The following is a 15222-nucleotide window of genomic DNA, read 5'->3' as shown; positions in this document are numbered from 1 at the left end:
ATCGTAAGTCTCGGGCTGACGCCGGCGCACGGCCGGTTTAACCTATCAGCGGATGCGTCAGGAGACTTCAACCCTGATTACCGGCAGCTGCTGCAGCGATCGGACGGGATCAGACTCGCTCTAGGAGCTGCCGGTAATCAGCACATAAGTGAGTATTTTTTTTTTTTTGCACTGATGCATCAGCTGATTGTATAAACAGCTTTTATACAATCAGCTGATGTGTGATGTGATTCAGGCACTTGATCCTGACACATCATCTGATCGCTTTGCCTTCCAGCAAACCGATCAGATGATATTGGATCCGGATTGGACGGCGCGGGACCCTTGACCCAGGATTACTGCGGAGGGGGGTTCTTTATTTCAATAAAGATGGAGTCACTAATTGTGTTGTGTTTTATTTCTAATAAAAATATTTTTATGTGTTGTGGTTTTTTTATCTTTACTAGAAATTCATGGTGGCCATGTCTAATATTGGCGTGACACCATGAATTTCGGGCTTAGGGCCAGCTGATAATATACAGCTATCCCTAACCCCATTATTACCCAGTGAGCCACCCAGCATCAGGGCAGCTGGAAGAGTTGGATACAGCGCCAGAAGATGGCGCTTCTATGAAAGCGCCATTTTCTGGGGTGGCTGCGGACTGCAATTCGCAGCGGGGGTGCCCAGAAAGCATGGGCACCCTGCACTGTGGATTCCAATCCCCAGCTGCCTAGTTGTACCCGGCTGGACACAAAAATTAGGCGAAGCTCACGTCATTTTTTTTTTAAATTATTTCATGAAATTCATGAAATAATTACAAAAAAGGGCTTCTCTATATTTTTGGTTCCCAGCCGGGTACAAATAGGCAGCTGGGGGTTGGGGGCAGCCCGTACCTGCCTGCTGTACCCGGCTAGCATACACAAATATGGCGAAGCCCACGTCATTTTTTTTGTTTGGGGGGGGCAAAGAAATCCTGCATACAGTCCTGGAAGGAGGATGCTGAGCCTTGTAGTTTGACAGCTGCTGTGTTCTCTCCTGCATACACTATTGGATGGAGGATGCTGAGCCTTGTAGGTCTGCTCCCCCTGACTCTCCCTCCAGCATACAGTCCTGGATGGAGCATGCTGAGCCTTGTAGTTCTGCAGCTGCTGTCTGCTCTCCTGCATACACTATTGGATGGAGTATGCTGAGCCTTGTAGTTCTGCAGCTGTCTGCTCTCGTGCATACACTAGTGGAGAATAAAGAACACATTGAAGAAGGAAATGACATCAGACCTTTTTTTTTGTTCACTGATAAAAAACGCATAAAGACGCAGTGAGCAAAAACGCAGCAAAACGCAGCAAAAAACGCACCAAATCGCGGCAAAAACGTGTGCGTTTATTACCGCGTTTTTTTGACGCGGGTGCGTTTTTGTGCGTTTTTTGCCGCAAAAAATGCACAAAAATGCAGCGTCAAAAACATGCAGTGTGTGAACCTAGCCTTAGAAATACCAGGTCAGATTACCAGTGCACTAGCAGGATCCAGGAGGCCCCATACATTTGGAATACTACACAGCCACCCCGTCCATGAATTAAAGTAGGTTTTATGAGTGGCTGCTTCCATTAGTATTTTGCACCTATGACATCCTCACCTTTATCATGGGGGTCAAATATTTTATTGCCATTTCAACATTAAAAATGTGGTGAAAGATCCTCATTAATGAGTACATTTAAAGGAGTGTATCATCAGAAAATGGCCTATATTTTCAATTAGGTTTGTGTTACATAGGTTTTTTTATTTGGAAGTGCTTTTCTTTTTCACACTAAAATCTTTATTACAAAAAAATTAGTAATCCTGCAATTTTCACATAGGTCACGTGGACATTCCTTTTAGACTCATATGTAGAGCTGGTGGAACTCGCAAACAACCGGGACCGGTGGATCCCTGCAAAATTTAAAAAAAGAACCTGGATCTGATCTAGAATCCGGTACCCATATACAGTGCCTACAAGTAGTATTCAACCCCCTGCAGATTTAGCAGGTTTACACATTCGGAATTAACTTGGCATTGTGACATTTGGACTGTGGATCAGCCTGGAAGTGTGAAATGCACTGCAGCAAAAAAGAATGTTATTTCTTTTTTTTAAATTGTGAAAAGTTTATTCAGAGGGTCATTTATTATTCAACCCCTCAAACCACCAGAATTCTGTTTGGTTCCCCTAAAGTATTAAGAAGTATTTCAGGCACAAAGAACAATGAGCTTCACATGTTTGGATTAATTATCTCTTTTTCCAGCCTTTTCTGACTAATTAAGACCCTCCACAAACTTGTGAACAGCACTCATACTTGGTCAACATGGGAAAGACAAAGGAGCATTCCAAGGCCATCAGAGACAAGATCGTGGAGGGTCACAAGGCTGGCAAGGGGTACAAAACCCTTTCCAAGGAGTTGGGCCTACCTGTCTTCACTGTTGGGAGCATCATCCGGAAGTGGAAGGCTTATGGAACTACTGTTAGCCTTCCACGGCCTGGACAGCCTTTGAAAGTTTCCACCCGTGCCGAGGCCAGGCTTGTCCGAAGAGTCAAGGCTAACCCAAGGACAACAAGGAAGGAGCTCCGGGAAGATCTCATGGCAGTGGGGACATTGGTTTCAGTCAATACCATAAGTAACGTACTCCACCGCAATGGTCTCCGTTCCAGACGAGCCCGTAAGGTACCTTTACTTTCAAAGCGTCATGTCAAGGCTCGTCTACAGTTTGCTCATGATCACTTGGAGGACTCTGAGACAGACTGGTTCAAGGTTCTCTGGTCTGATGAGACCAAGATCGAGATCTTTGGTGCCAACCACACACGTGACGTTTGGAGACTGGATGGCACTGCATACGACCCCAAGAATACCATCCCTACAGTCAAGCATGGTGGTGGCAGCATCATGCTGTGGGGCTGTTTCTCAGCCAAGGGGCCTGGCCATCTGGTCCGCATCCATGGGAAGATGGATAGCATGGCCTACCTGGAGATTTTGGCCAAGAACCTCCGCTCCTCCATCAAGGATCTTAAGATGGGTCGTCATTTCATCTTCCAACAAGACAACGACCCAAGGCACACAGCCAAGAAAACCAAGGCCTGGTTCAAGAGGGAAAAAATCAAGGTGTTGCAGTGGCCTAGTCAGTCTCCTGACCTTAACCCAATTGAAAACTTGTGGAAGGAGCTCAAGATTAAAGTCCACATGAGACACCCAAAGAACCTAGATAACTTGGAGAAGATCTGCATGGAGGAGTGGGCCAAGATAACTCCAGAGACCTGTGCCGGCCTGATCAGGTCTTATAAAAGACGATTATTAGCTGTAATTGCAAACAAGGGTTATTCCACAAAATATTAAACCTAGGGGTTGAATAATAATTGACCCACACTTTTATGTTGAAAATTTATTAAAATTTAACTGAGCAACATAACTTGTTGGTTTGTAAGATTTATGCATCTGTTAATAAATCCTGCTCTTGTTTGAAGTTTGCAGGCTCTAACTTATTTGCATCTTATCAAACCTGCTAAATCTGCAGGGGGTTGAATACTACTTGTAGGCACTGTAAGTCTATGGGGACCAGAATCCGGAGATTAAAAACGTTGGTGGAAGGAATAGGGGGTAGAAGCGCGCGGTCTACTCACCGAGGCTGTGTCATGGCAGTACACTCATTCCGGGTCACGCTTTCCCTTCCGGAGCCGACAATTAAGTTTGACCGCCCACCGGCGCGTGTAATTGGTTGCAGTTAGACGTGTCCTCACCCTGAGTGAGTCAGCTGACTTCAACCAATCACAGGTGCCAGGACAGCCGGTGGGCGGGAAAAGCAGTGCAAGTGTCTGCGGGTCAGTATGGTGATATAAAAGTAAATGAATAAATAAAACAATCAGTGCAGGGTCCCCATATTCTGATGCCAGCACAGATAAAGCCCATAGCTGCAGCCCTCAGCTGTCGGGCTTTATCTGTGCTGTGTATCAAAATAAGCCCAGAGTCACACGTGCGAGGGACTTACATCACATCACCCGGCAAGGCCTGCCAATCTCCGAACATAAGCGTGCAGGTACATAGAAACACAACGGCCGACCCGCTCCTGTCAGGAGAGTGTGTGGCTGTGCCGGGTGATGCGATGTGAGACTCATGTGAGTCTGGCTTGACATCACCCAGCACAGCCTGCCACTCTCCAAAATTGAGCGTGGAGCTCCATAGAAACACATGTGGCCGACCCAGTCTTGTCAGGAGAGTGTGCAGCTGTGCTGTTGATGCGATGCGAGACTTGTGTGAGTTTGGCATGACATTACCCGGCACGGCCTGCCGCTTTCCGAACATGAGCGTACAGGTACATAGAAACACATGCGGCCGACTCTCTCCTGTCAGCAGAGTGTGCAGCTGTGCTAGGTGATGCAATGCGAGACTCATGCGAGTCTGGCATGACATCACCTGGCACGTCCTGCTATTCTGCAAACATGAGCATGCAGGTACATAGAAACACATGCAGCCGACCCGCTCATGTCAGGAGAGTGTGCGGCTGTTCTGGGTGATGCGATGCGAGCCTCGTGTGAGTGTGGCATAACATCACCCGGCACGGCCTGCCACTCTCCAAACATGAGCGTGCAGGTACATAGAAACACAACGGCCGACCCGCTCCTGTTTGCAACTGTGTCGGGTGATGCGACGCGAGACTCACGCGAGTCCTTTGCAAGCTTGACTCTGGCCTAAGAGAAATCGCATGCAGCTTTTTTAAAAATGTTTTTATTTAAATAAATAATTAGAAAAAAAACCCCCAACATGCAGTCCCCCCTCAATTTTGATACACAGCCAAGATAAAGCCAGCTGGGGGCTGGTATTCTCAGCCCGCAGCCACCCATTATTGCCGCATCCATTAGATGTGACAATTCTGGTGCTTTACTGGCTCTTCCCGTTGCCCTGGTGCGGTGGCAATCGGGGAAATGGCAGGAGTTAAAGTTAGCACACAGCTGATACTAAACCCTAGGTTATTGAAGGCACCGGCGTCTATCAGATACCTGCATCACAAACCTGTAAATGAAAGTAAATAACTACAAACACAGAAAAAATCCTTTCTTTAGAATAAAATACAAAAACACACCCTCTTTCACCACTTTATTAACTCCAAACACCCCTCCAGGTCCGGCGTAATCCACACGAGGTCCCATGCTGCTTCCAGCTCTGCTACATCTCACAGCGAGCGGCCATAGAACAAGACCACCGGCTGTGAGTGCAGTCAATGACTGAGCCGCGATGAGCAATGACTGCAGGCAGGCACTGTCACAGGCTGGGGGTGCGTCTGAATGCAACCAACCACAGACGACAGGACGGCCAGTGGGTGGGGAAAGCACGGAAAGCTGTGTGTATGCGATGAGCTTATTGTGCAGTACAGGAAGTGAATGCGCGACCCGGAAGCAGTTTTCTGCCATGACACCGAGTCTCCGTAAGTATGACACGCTCGCTTAATTCTTCTTTTCTTTAGTTTTCCTTTAATTTCCCCAGTGCCGATTCTGGATCGTACACCTGGAATCCCGGGCCCAGGTCCGGCACCCGGGCATCTTTGAAACCGCGCGGATCCAGACTTTTACAGTCTGGGTTTGCTCAGCCCTACTCATATTTCCTTTTCTTTCAGGAAGAGTTTACAGCAAGGCTTTATTAAAGGCAGGATTACAATGACAGGAAACACTTCTATACACCGCTGATAACACAGAATCCCCCAATCACACTTGGAGATGTCACACCTGACTTTGTTTCAAAATGACTTTTGCATAAGGTTATTTGACAATTACATACAACAGGGTCTGGATCCGACTACTGTGGCTATGTACATGTATTGTTTCCTGAAACATAAGGAAGTTAGAGTCTAATAAAGCCCCAAAGGCCAGTGTAAAATTTGCAAGATTCTTTTTTTATTTTCATACAAAAAAAACACATTTAGCATAAAAACCTGATTTAAACAATAGGTAATTTTCTGATGACACATTCCCTTTAAAGCATTCTTGATTTCTATTTGTAGTCTTAAAACAGTTTCATAAATATGGTAAAATCATTGGTAACACAACAATTTTCATATGTCTCTCTGCAAAAACGTTTTTCCGCTTTGAGGAAACGCCAGTGGTGTTTTTCCTGAGGCGTCTTCTTCGACTTCTTCTCTAAATTCTTTTGTGGTGGTTTTGCTGCTAGTGTTTTAGTTATTGCTTATATTAATAGTGAGCAACTTCCAATTGGAAGCTGCCAGAAGAATGGACTGGTCACTTCTTTTAATGCTTTGAATCTTTGGGACTTTGTAGAGGTTAAAAGAAGTTACAAAAGATGGAACACATGCATAGCAAGTTATTTTTACATTGCAGTGCATATAGTCCTTCTTTTTGCAATTATTTAATGCTTTTTTAGGGGGGTCCATGTGGAATCCACATGAAAAACCATGACCGGTGTGAACCAATAGGTTGAAATTAATTATGCTCAATATTAATATTAACATATTAATTATAATTATTATATTATATTAATATTAATTGTATAATTTAATATTGAACAGAATTAAGTATGCTGACATCCAGTATGAACCCTCACACAGCCTCCTACATACAGCATGAGTCCCCACATAGCCCCTCTATATACAATGTTAGCCCCCACATAGCCCATCTATATACAATGTGAGCACCCATATGGTCTTTGCATACATTATGAACCCCACATAGCCTTTTATATACATTATGAGCTCCACATAGCCTCCTAAATACAGTATGAGCCCCCACATGGCCTCCTATATACACTATGAGCTCCCACATAGCCTCCTATATACATTATAAACCTCACATAGCATCATATATACAGTGTAAGGCCCCACATAGCCTCCAATATACATTATGAAACCCACATAGTGCCTATATACATTTCTGAGCCCCACATAGCCTCCTTATACATTATGAGACCTACATAGCGCCTATATACATTTCTGAGCCCAACATAGCCTCATTTATACATTATGAACCCCCATATAGCCTCTTACAGACATTATGAGACCCACAAAGTCTCCTGTATACATTTCTGAGCTTCATATAGCCTCATATATACAGTATGATCCCCCATATAGCATCCTATATACAGTATGAGCTCCCACATAGTCTCCTATATACATTGTGAGCTCCACATAACCTCCTACATAGTATGAGCCCAGCACTTCCTCCTTTTTACATTATGAGCCCCCCTCATAGTCTCCTATATGAAGTATGAGCCCCACATAGTCTCATATATACAGTATGAGCCCCTACCTAGCATCCTCTATATAGTATGAGCTCCCACAGAGCCTACTATATACATTATGATCCCTATATAGCCTTCTATATACATTTCTGAGCCCCACATAGCCTCCTTTATACATTATGAGAGCTACATAATTTTCTATATAAAGTATGAGCCCCATAGCCTCCTATATACAGTATTAGCACTCAGATTGCCTCCTATATACAATATATGAGCCCGATATAGTCTCCTTTATACATTTGTCAGTTCCACATAGCATCCTAAATACAGTATGAGGCCCAAGTAGCCTCCTATATTCATTATAAACCCCACATAGCCTCATATGTACTTTATAAGCCACCACATAGCCTCCTATATACAATATGAGCCCTCACATAGTCTCCTATATATAATATGAGCCCCTACACAGCCCTTCTATGTACATTATGAGTCCCACATAGCCTCCTACATTCCTACATACTGTACATTTCTGAGCCCCCACATAGCCTCTTCTATTCATTTCTGAGCCACCACATGGCCCCCTATACACATTATGTGTTCCCACACAGCCTCCTAAGTACATGCAAACATCCCATACTCATCAAAAAACTCACCACATACTCACCTCGCTACCATTCTCCTGTCACTCTGCTCTGGCCTCCAGTGCACTGACACTTCACACAGCACACACGATGTTGGGATGTCATCGTGTTTGGAGTGCTGCATGCTGATTGGTTGAAGACAGAGCCATTTGACTCCTCCTCCACCAATGTGTTGCAAATAGCAATGACATTGCAAAGCAAGCGTCGGCAGAAGGGCAGCAGGGGGAGGGCATGCTGCAAGCCATGGTCGACTGTTTTCAGCCTTTCGGCTGTCTCAGTCCACGAACCAAACTAGAACGGCCAGAGGGCCGGATGTGGCCCATGTGCCGCAGTTTGCCCAATCCTGGTGTAGATAAACAGCAAGAAAAATCAAGTCTAACTCCTGGTCCAACCCGTAAAATGATAAAATGATCTACTGCTATGAAATGAATGTCTCTAATCATTTTCAGTCGTTTGTTACAAATCCTATGGGTGTTGTAGAAGGTCTTCACATTTTTGTGTTCATTGAACGTTTCAGTCTTTGAAAACCCATCTCCCTCATACACTTAACAGAAAAAATTCCAGCTGTAATATGCAGTGATTAATCACAGGAAAAGAAGCCAGAGGAAGTTTAAGAAGTGGCTATCAAGTCCTGATATATTGCAGTTTCCCCGGAAGAGTCATGTAATTCTCAACAGAATGTCCTTTCCAAAATGCGTGCCATTGAGTGTATGTGTCTCTGAGCCACGTGCTGTTTGTTACCAGAATTTCACCTATTTGCTATCTCAGTTATATTCCTAAATTTTGATTAAATATAGAGTGGGTCTTTGAGTGTGTATTTATTGCCAAGTTGCTGAAAGCCATCCTCGTAAAACTGCACTTACTGTAATTATTAATAACTATTATTGGACCTTCTGTCCTTTATATTTGATTTACTTTAACTCTGATGCCTTTTGTCTAACACAGGTTCATGGAAATTATACCAAGCCACAAGTCCACCCAGGTGAGCGCTCTTCTGTGTCTATCACCAGTGTTTGTTAAGATATATACAGTAGTGTGCAAATGTTTTGGGCATGTGTAGAGAAAAATCTGCAAAGTATGAATACTTTAAAAAAATAGAAGTGTTAATAGTTTATATTTATTAATTAACAACATGCAAAGTGATTGAACAAAACAGAAATCTAAGTCAAATCAATATTTAGTGTGACCAGATTTTGCCTTCAAAACAGCATCAATTCTTCTACAGTAGATACACTTGCACAAAGTCAAGGGTTTTGTAGAGTTATGGTCAGGTGTATGAGAAACTGATTATACCGAACACGTGATAATGATTATCATTATTATATGTAGGATGAAATGGAGTCATTAGCTGAAACAGAAACAGCTGTGTAGGAGGCGTAAAACTGGGTGAGAAATAGACAAACTCTATTGCAAAAGTGAGGTTGTGGTAAATAGTTTCATATCACAGGTCATACACCATGGCAAGACTGAGCACAACAAAAAAGTAACTATACTATATAAGCAGGGTTTCAGGTGTGATTTTCATATTGCCCACACCTGTTACTTGCCAAAGGTGAGTTTGAATGAGCATCACATTCAAACTCACCTTTGGTTGCTTGAAACAAAGTTGTTTACTCACAATTTTGGAAAGGTGCCAACAATTTTGTCTGGCCCATTTTTGGAGTATTTTGTGAAATTATGTCCAATTTGCCTTTTTTTGTCAGTTTTTTTGTTGTTGTTCCAGTACTTCCAAAAAAACTGAACATGTGTATAACAAAACATGTGTAATTGCAATACCTTTCTGGAAGAAATACTTCATTTTCTGGAAAAATTTCAAGGGCGCAAACACTTTTGACAATGACTGTATCTGACAAAGGCAGTTGTAGATGAATACATTGAAGGTATCCGCATACACAGTTACCTAGCAATCACTATAAGGAGTGGAGAGGTGTGAAGTGCTGATTTCCTGACTACACGAAACTCACAAACTATGGGGTCAATTCATTAAAGTGTTTATGCCAGAATTCTACCACAAAACATCTTAATAAATATTTTTGCACAATTCAAAATTGTGTAAAAGTATTACAGTATTTGTTGTTGATACGTCAGCCCCAACTAGCTACATCAATGTTAACATAGTATGAGTGGGATTAGGCATGCCCATGTCTGCCCTTCAAAATTCATGCTAAATGTTGAAACAAAAGTGTCATGGACTCTGCTGCCGTGAATCATCAGGACATTAACACAATTAACCAAAGATTAATGAACGAAGCATGGAATATATATACATCTCGGAACAGTCACTGTTGCACTGAGGTATATATGGTAACCTCTAGCTGCCTCCACCAATAGCTTTACAGGTTGATTGGACACTTGTTACAGATAGCGTATGGATTTCAGGGATGCAATTTATAGAGTAAAAGTAACAAAGCTATTACATTTTTTATATTTCATATGAAAGTAGCCAGTGTTCATAAAAATATACAAAAGATGTTACAAAGGTGAACAAAACAATTCAACATGTACAATTACATAAGGCTAAGTTCACACTTCCGTTGTTTTGCATCAGTCACATGCATTGCTTGACGCATGTGACTGATGCGTTGTACAACGGATGATAACGGATGACAAAGAAAGAATTTCATTGTCGGACTCCGTTGTGTGCTGGGGGCGGAGTTCGGGGGGCGGAGTTCGGAGGGCGGAGTTCGGGGGCGGAGCTGAGGACGTCAGTGCCACGGTCTGCATGGCTGGGGACAGGTGAGTGAGTGAGAGTGTGAGTGTGTGTGTCTACATGCATGTGTACATGCGGAGTGTGGGAGGGGGCGGAGCGCGAGGGGGCGGAGCCGAGTGGGGCCGTGGAGCTGAGGACTTCAGTACCGCGGAAACTGCAGGGCTGGGGACAAGTGAGTGTGTGTGTGAGTGTGTGTGTGTGAGTGCGTACACATGCGGAGTGCGGGAGGGGGCGGAGCCGAGTGGGGAAGTGTCGGCCTCCTTGCACACTGTATCCAGGGTAAATATCGGGTATAAGCAAAGGACTTTTTGCTTGGTTACCCGATATTTATCTTGGATACCAGCTTAGCGCGGGCTCCCTGCACCCGTAATCACTGTAAATATCAGGTAACTAACCAAAGCGCATTGCTTGGTTACCCAATGTAAATCCTGGTTACGGGGGCAGGGAGCCAGAGAGAGCATGCGCAGCAAAATCCTACGGATCGCGCTGCTCAAAAAACGTTATAGGCTGCGTTACTCCCGCCCGGCGGTCAGTTAAAAATCGACTGACCGCGACGCAGCGGATGCAATGCAGCATCTTCAGTCGCAATCCGTCACTAATAAAAGTTTATGGGGAGAAACATTCCTGCAAAAAATTTTGCAGGATACTGCAATTCCTCAAGGCTACGGATTGTGACTGATGCAAAACAACGGAAGTGTGAACTTAGCCTAAAATGAAAGTGATAAACAAAAGAAAATTACTAAACCTGATGTCACTGCAAGGAGGGAAGAAATCCAATGGAACGTGGAACAATCCTACACGGCAATGTACCTTCCTGGCATTGAACAAGGGGTCAATTCAAACTTCTGTATTTATTAATGAACAGCCATCTCAATCCTCCCCTTGGTGGCCTCATGTGGGGGCTGTTTGTGAGATATGTTCAGCCCTCCAAAATTTTATGAGATATCCAACTTTTAAGATATCTGTGCCCCTGGAGGTACCAGGCAGGAGATATTACCATCATCTTTTCTATCATGGTTTTATCGGCTCATAGATAGGAAACATGGCATAGATATTGACATCTCTCGACGATATTCTTTTGGTGGGACCCCGGCCATCGCTCAGCAATGCAAAACCATGCTTTGTGTTCACCATTTCATCATCTTTCCTAAATATATAACTTTGCTATCCATTAGATTGATGCAGTTCATAAAACTTCACTTCATAATTTTTATAAGAGAAACAAAGGGATTGAATTTCTCTGCTTGTTTTCTGTTCAATTGCTGCTATTATCTCTACCAGTCATAAATCTAGACTTCTCCACATTCTTGTACATTCAAGCTGAGGCTGGGCTCACATATTTTATCTCTTTATTATCTGTTTCCCAAAGGAGAGGGTCAGCTGCATAAGGGTCATGTAAAGGTAACTTGTTAAATTACAAGTTCTTGGTTAATTATGGAACTTCTTCTGGATTTTATAATTTCTCTATGACAAATTGCAATCAGATCACTCTGGAAACAAGGAGCACATGGCCAGTATTGTAGCCAGTGTAATTCAAGAGAAAAATTAAACAAGCATTTAAGATACAACAAAATCAATAATTTTTCATGACTTTTTCTTAAAATAGCAGTGAGCCATATCAGACATAGAAAATAAGAGGAACCATCCGCTAATACATTTAAAGTCATCGTGACCCTTAGTTGACTAACGGCCATAATGGATCAAAGCATATAAATGCATGCATGGTTCCTTTTGTTGTCTATATATAATATAGTTCACTTTTATTTTAAGAAGAGTCAATAAAAATTATTGATTTTATTCCACCTTGGACAATGGCATAATTCTTCCCTTAAAACCCATGATAAGTTACGCCACTAAAGTCCCCGTCTGTAGTACATTTCTCACAGTTGCACACGCCTGGGAACAGATGCGCCACTTAATGTATTAGGTTCACTATACTCTAGCGAACCCCTTCATTAAAGAGGACCTGTCACCATGCATATGCAGTCCAATCTGAAGGGATCATGTTATAGATCAGTGTGAGCTGAGTAGATTGGTATATATTTTTATAGAAAATGGTGCAGTATAACCAGTTTAATGATTTAAACCTCTGCACTTTCTGGGGTTTTCGGTCGTGAAATGTGAACATCGCTAGTCTTGATGAATTGTGGCCTTTGTTTTTTTTACAAATCAGCCCTTGCAATTGGTTCTCAATCCCCAAAACATGTCACAGTTTTTAATGAACAAAGTAAATGATTGACCTGAAAGGTCCTTTTTTAGCCTGATGCCAGTGGCAATGCTTTTCATGTAGTAAAATCACCTGTTAATTTCCCAAGTCCAAACTGTGCTTTGTTTTTATTGCTCAATATATTTTACTGAGCAATAGAACAGTCACATATGCAACAAATGATAACTCGAATAAAGATTGTAACGGGAGGAAAGGCCTCCCTATCTAATACAATTCCAAGTAATGATATTCTCACACGTATCACAATACCTTCTTCTATAATATACATAGACCATAAAATAATCAAACAAAAAAAGCATCAAGAATTAGAGAGAAGAGAGACAGAAGAGAAAAAACAAATGAATAGAATGTCACAGACTTAAGGGGGCTTTACACGGTAGCGATATCGGTAGCAATTTCTAGCGATAGCGACCGTGTAAGTACCCGCCCCCGTTGCGCATGCGATTGTTTGTGATCGCTGCCGTAGCGAACATTATCGCTACGCAGCGTCACACATACCTATCTGATCGGCGGCGTCGCTGTGACTGCCGAACAATCCCTCCTTCAAGGGGGAGGGACGTTCGGCATCACAGCGACGTCACTGCAACGTCACTAAGCGGCCGGCAAATCAAAGCAGAGGGGCGGAGATGAGCAGGACGTAACATCCCGCCCACCTCCTTCCTTCCTCATTGCGGCCGGCGGCAGGTAAGGAGACGTTCCTCGCTCCTGCGGTGTCGCACATAGCGATGTGTGCTGCCGCATGAGCGATGAACCACAACGCTAATCAACCCTTACCGATTTTTGACTTTGGGACGACCTCTCCATGGTGAACGATTTTCACCATTTTTGAGGTCACCTAAGGTCGCTGGTAAGTATTACACTCTGCGATATCGTTAATGACGCCGGATGTGCGTCACTAACAACTTGACCCCGGCGACCAAACATTAACGATATTGTAGCGTGTAAAGCCCCCTTTAATTAAATGGCGATAATACCTTGAGACAACCATGGCTAAAAGTGTTGAGATTCCTTGAATTGAATCCTGGGGTACAAAGTCGTGAACCACCTACAATTAGACTTCTTATCAAAAAGTGATCTGTTTTAACAAGTTACATTATTCCTGGTGCTTTTTTAGATGTTAATATAGAGTTAAGCATAATCAAGCAATTGTTGAATCCTTAGCGGTAGGGTCAGTTGCAGATATGACATTTTGTTCTGGACTGTATGCACACATAGTCAATCATAAAATACATGCTGATTCTTTCTCTGATGTGTGCAAGATGAAAATGCAATGTGCTAAATGTGTGTGGGGCATTCAACCGAAAAGAGTAGACTGATAAGCAAATTGTAACCTCCAATGTCCCTCAAACTCACGAATACATTATATTACATAATGTTTTTTTATCAATATGAAGCACACATGCTAAATCTCTGCTCTATCCCCATAAATGAATACAAATAACAACTTTAAGTTATTTCTTGGTATGCTAGAAGACCTGATCTGATGTGACGCCGCTCTGCCTGAGCTGGGGGCCTACCTGTCCCCAACTTCCAGCCTTGCATTAGGCCGATTGTGCCAGGCAAAACAGAGCCCCAAATTTGTCAGTTCCCGGCACAACCTTGTGATTATCACACTACACCTGTTCGGACAGATTGCGTCCCTCTGCCTTTCAGCTCCACCTGCCATGAATCTTGTGTACTTTCTGGTTTTCTTCACTTAATGGCCACTTCCAGACACCGACTGAGCTCTGGCCTACTAATCACATGCAGTACAGTTTCTCATCACGCTTTCACACATGGCATTTTTTGGAGAACCGCCACTGCAGTTTTTGTTACAGTTTTGGAGCTTAAACCAGATGTAGATTTAAAAAGAATGTTAAATATAAAAGAAGGGATTATCCTTCTCCTTCCTGCTTGATCCACTCCTGGCTTTTGCTCAAAAACAGTATCAAAGACAGCAGTCCAAAGGAAGTATCAGGGAAAATGCTGAGACTTGAGGCATACTGGTTGACCATGTCACAGCCTTGATGTCTGCAGCCAGTAGCACCCAATCCTAATCATTTTCTCTGATATTTTTTATGGACTGTTTTTACATTGATATTTTGACATCACAGGACTTCCGACCAGATTCTGCATGTGGTTCAACCCGCAGACAGATATTTACTACGTGCAAATTATTCCTTGTGTGGTGCCTGCTAGAAGATCCCTGCCCACAAATGAGTCTTAGGGTATGTGCGCACGTTGCTTTTTACCTGCTTTTTACCTGCTTTTTTGCTGCTTTTTCTTCTGCGCTGTTTAATGCCAAAATGGATGTGTTCTTCTATTCAAGCAAAGTCTATGGGAATTTGGGTTTCTTGTTCACACTATGTTGTTCAAAATGCTGCCTTTTTGTGGCAGAACTTTGGTCAAAAACTCAGCTTTGCAGTGCAAAACCCAAATGGCAAAAACAATTGACATGTTGCTTCTTTGAAAAGCTGAGTTTT

The 15222-nt window shown here is 43.0% G+C and overlaps 1 protein-coding gene across 2 annotated transcripts in view; it reads left to right on the top strand.

Annotated features, from left to right (window-relative positions):
• ADGRD1 (adhesion G protein-coupled receptor D1) overlaps positions 1–15222 on the top strand; it is a 1069475-nt gene that overhangs the window by 19169 nt on the left and 1035084 nt on the right. For both annotated transcript variants that reach the window (XM_075341810.1, XM_075341809.1), the window contains exon 2: positions 8769–8805. In XM_075341810.1, coding sequence (XP_075197925.1) covers positions 8769–8805 — 37 coding nt within the window. The remainder of the gene's footprint in view (positions 1–8768; positions 8806–15222) is intronic.

Source organism: Anomaloglossus baeobatrachus, chromosome 1, assembly GCF_048569485.1.
Source record: "Anomaloglossus baeobatrachus isolate aAnoBae1 chromosome 1, aAnoBae1.hap1, whole genome shotgun sequence".
NCBI lineage: Eukaryota > Metazoa > Chordata > Amphibia > Anura > Aromobatidae > Anomaloglossus > Anomaloglossus baeobatrachus.
The sequence above is the reverse complement of the archived record's forward strand: the minus strand, read 5'-3'. Positions and strand labels throughout refer to the sequence as shown.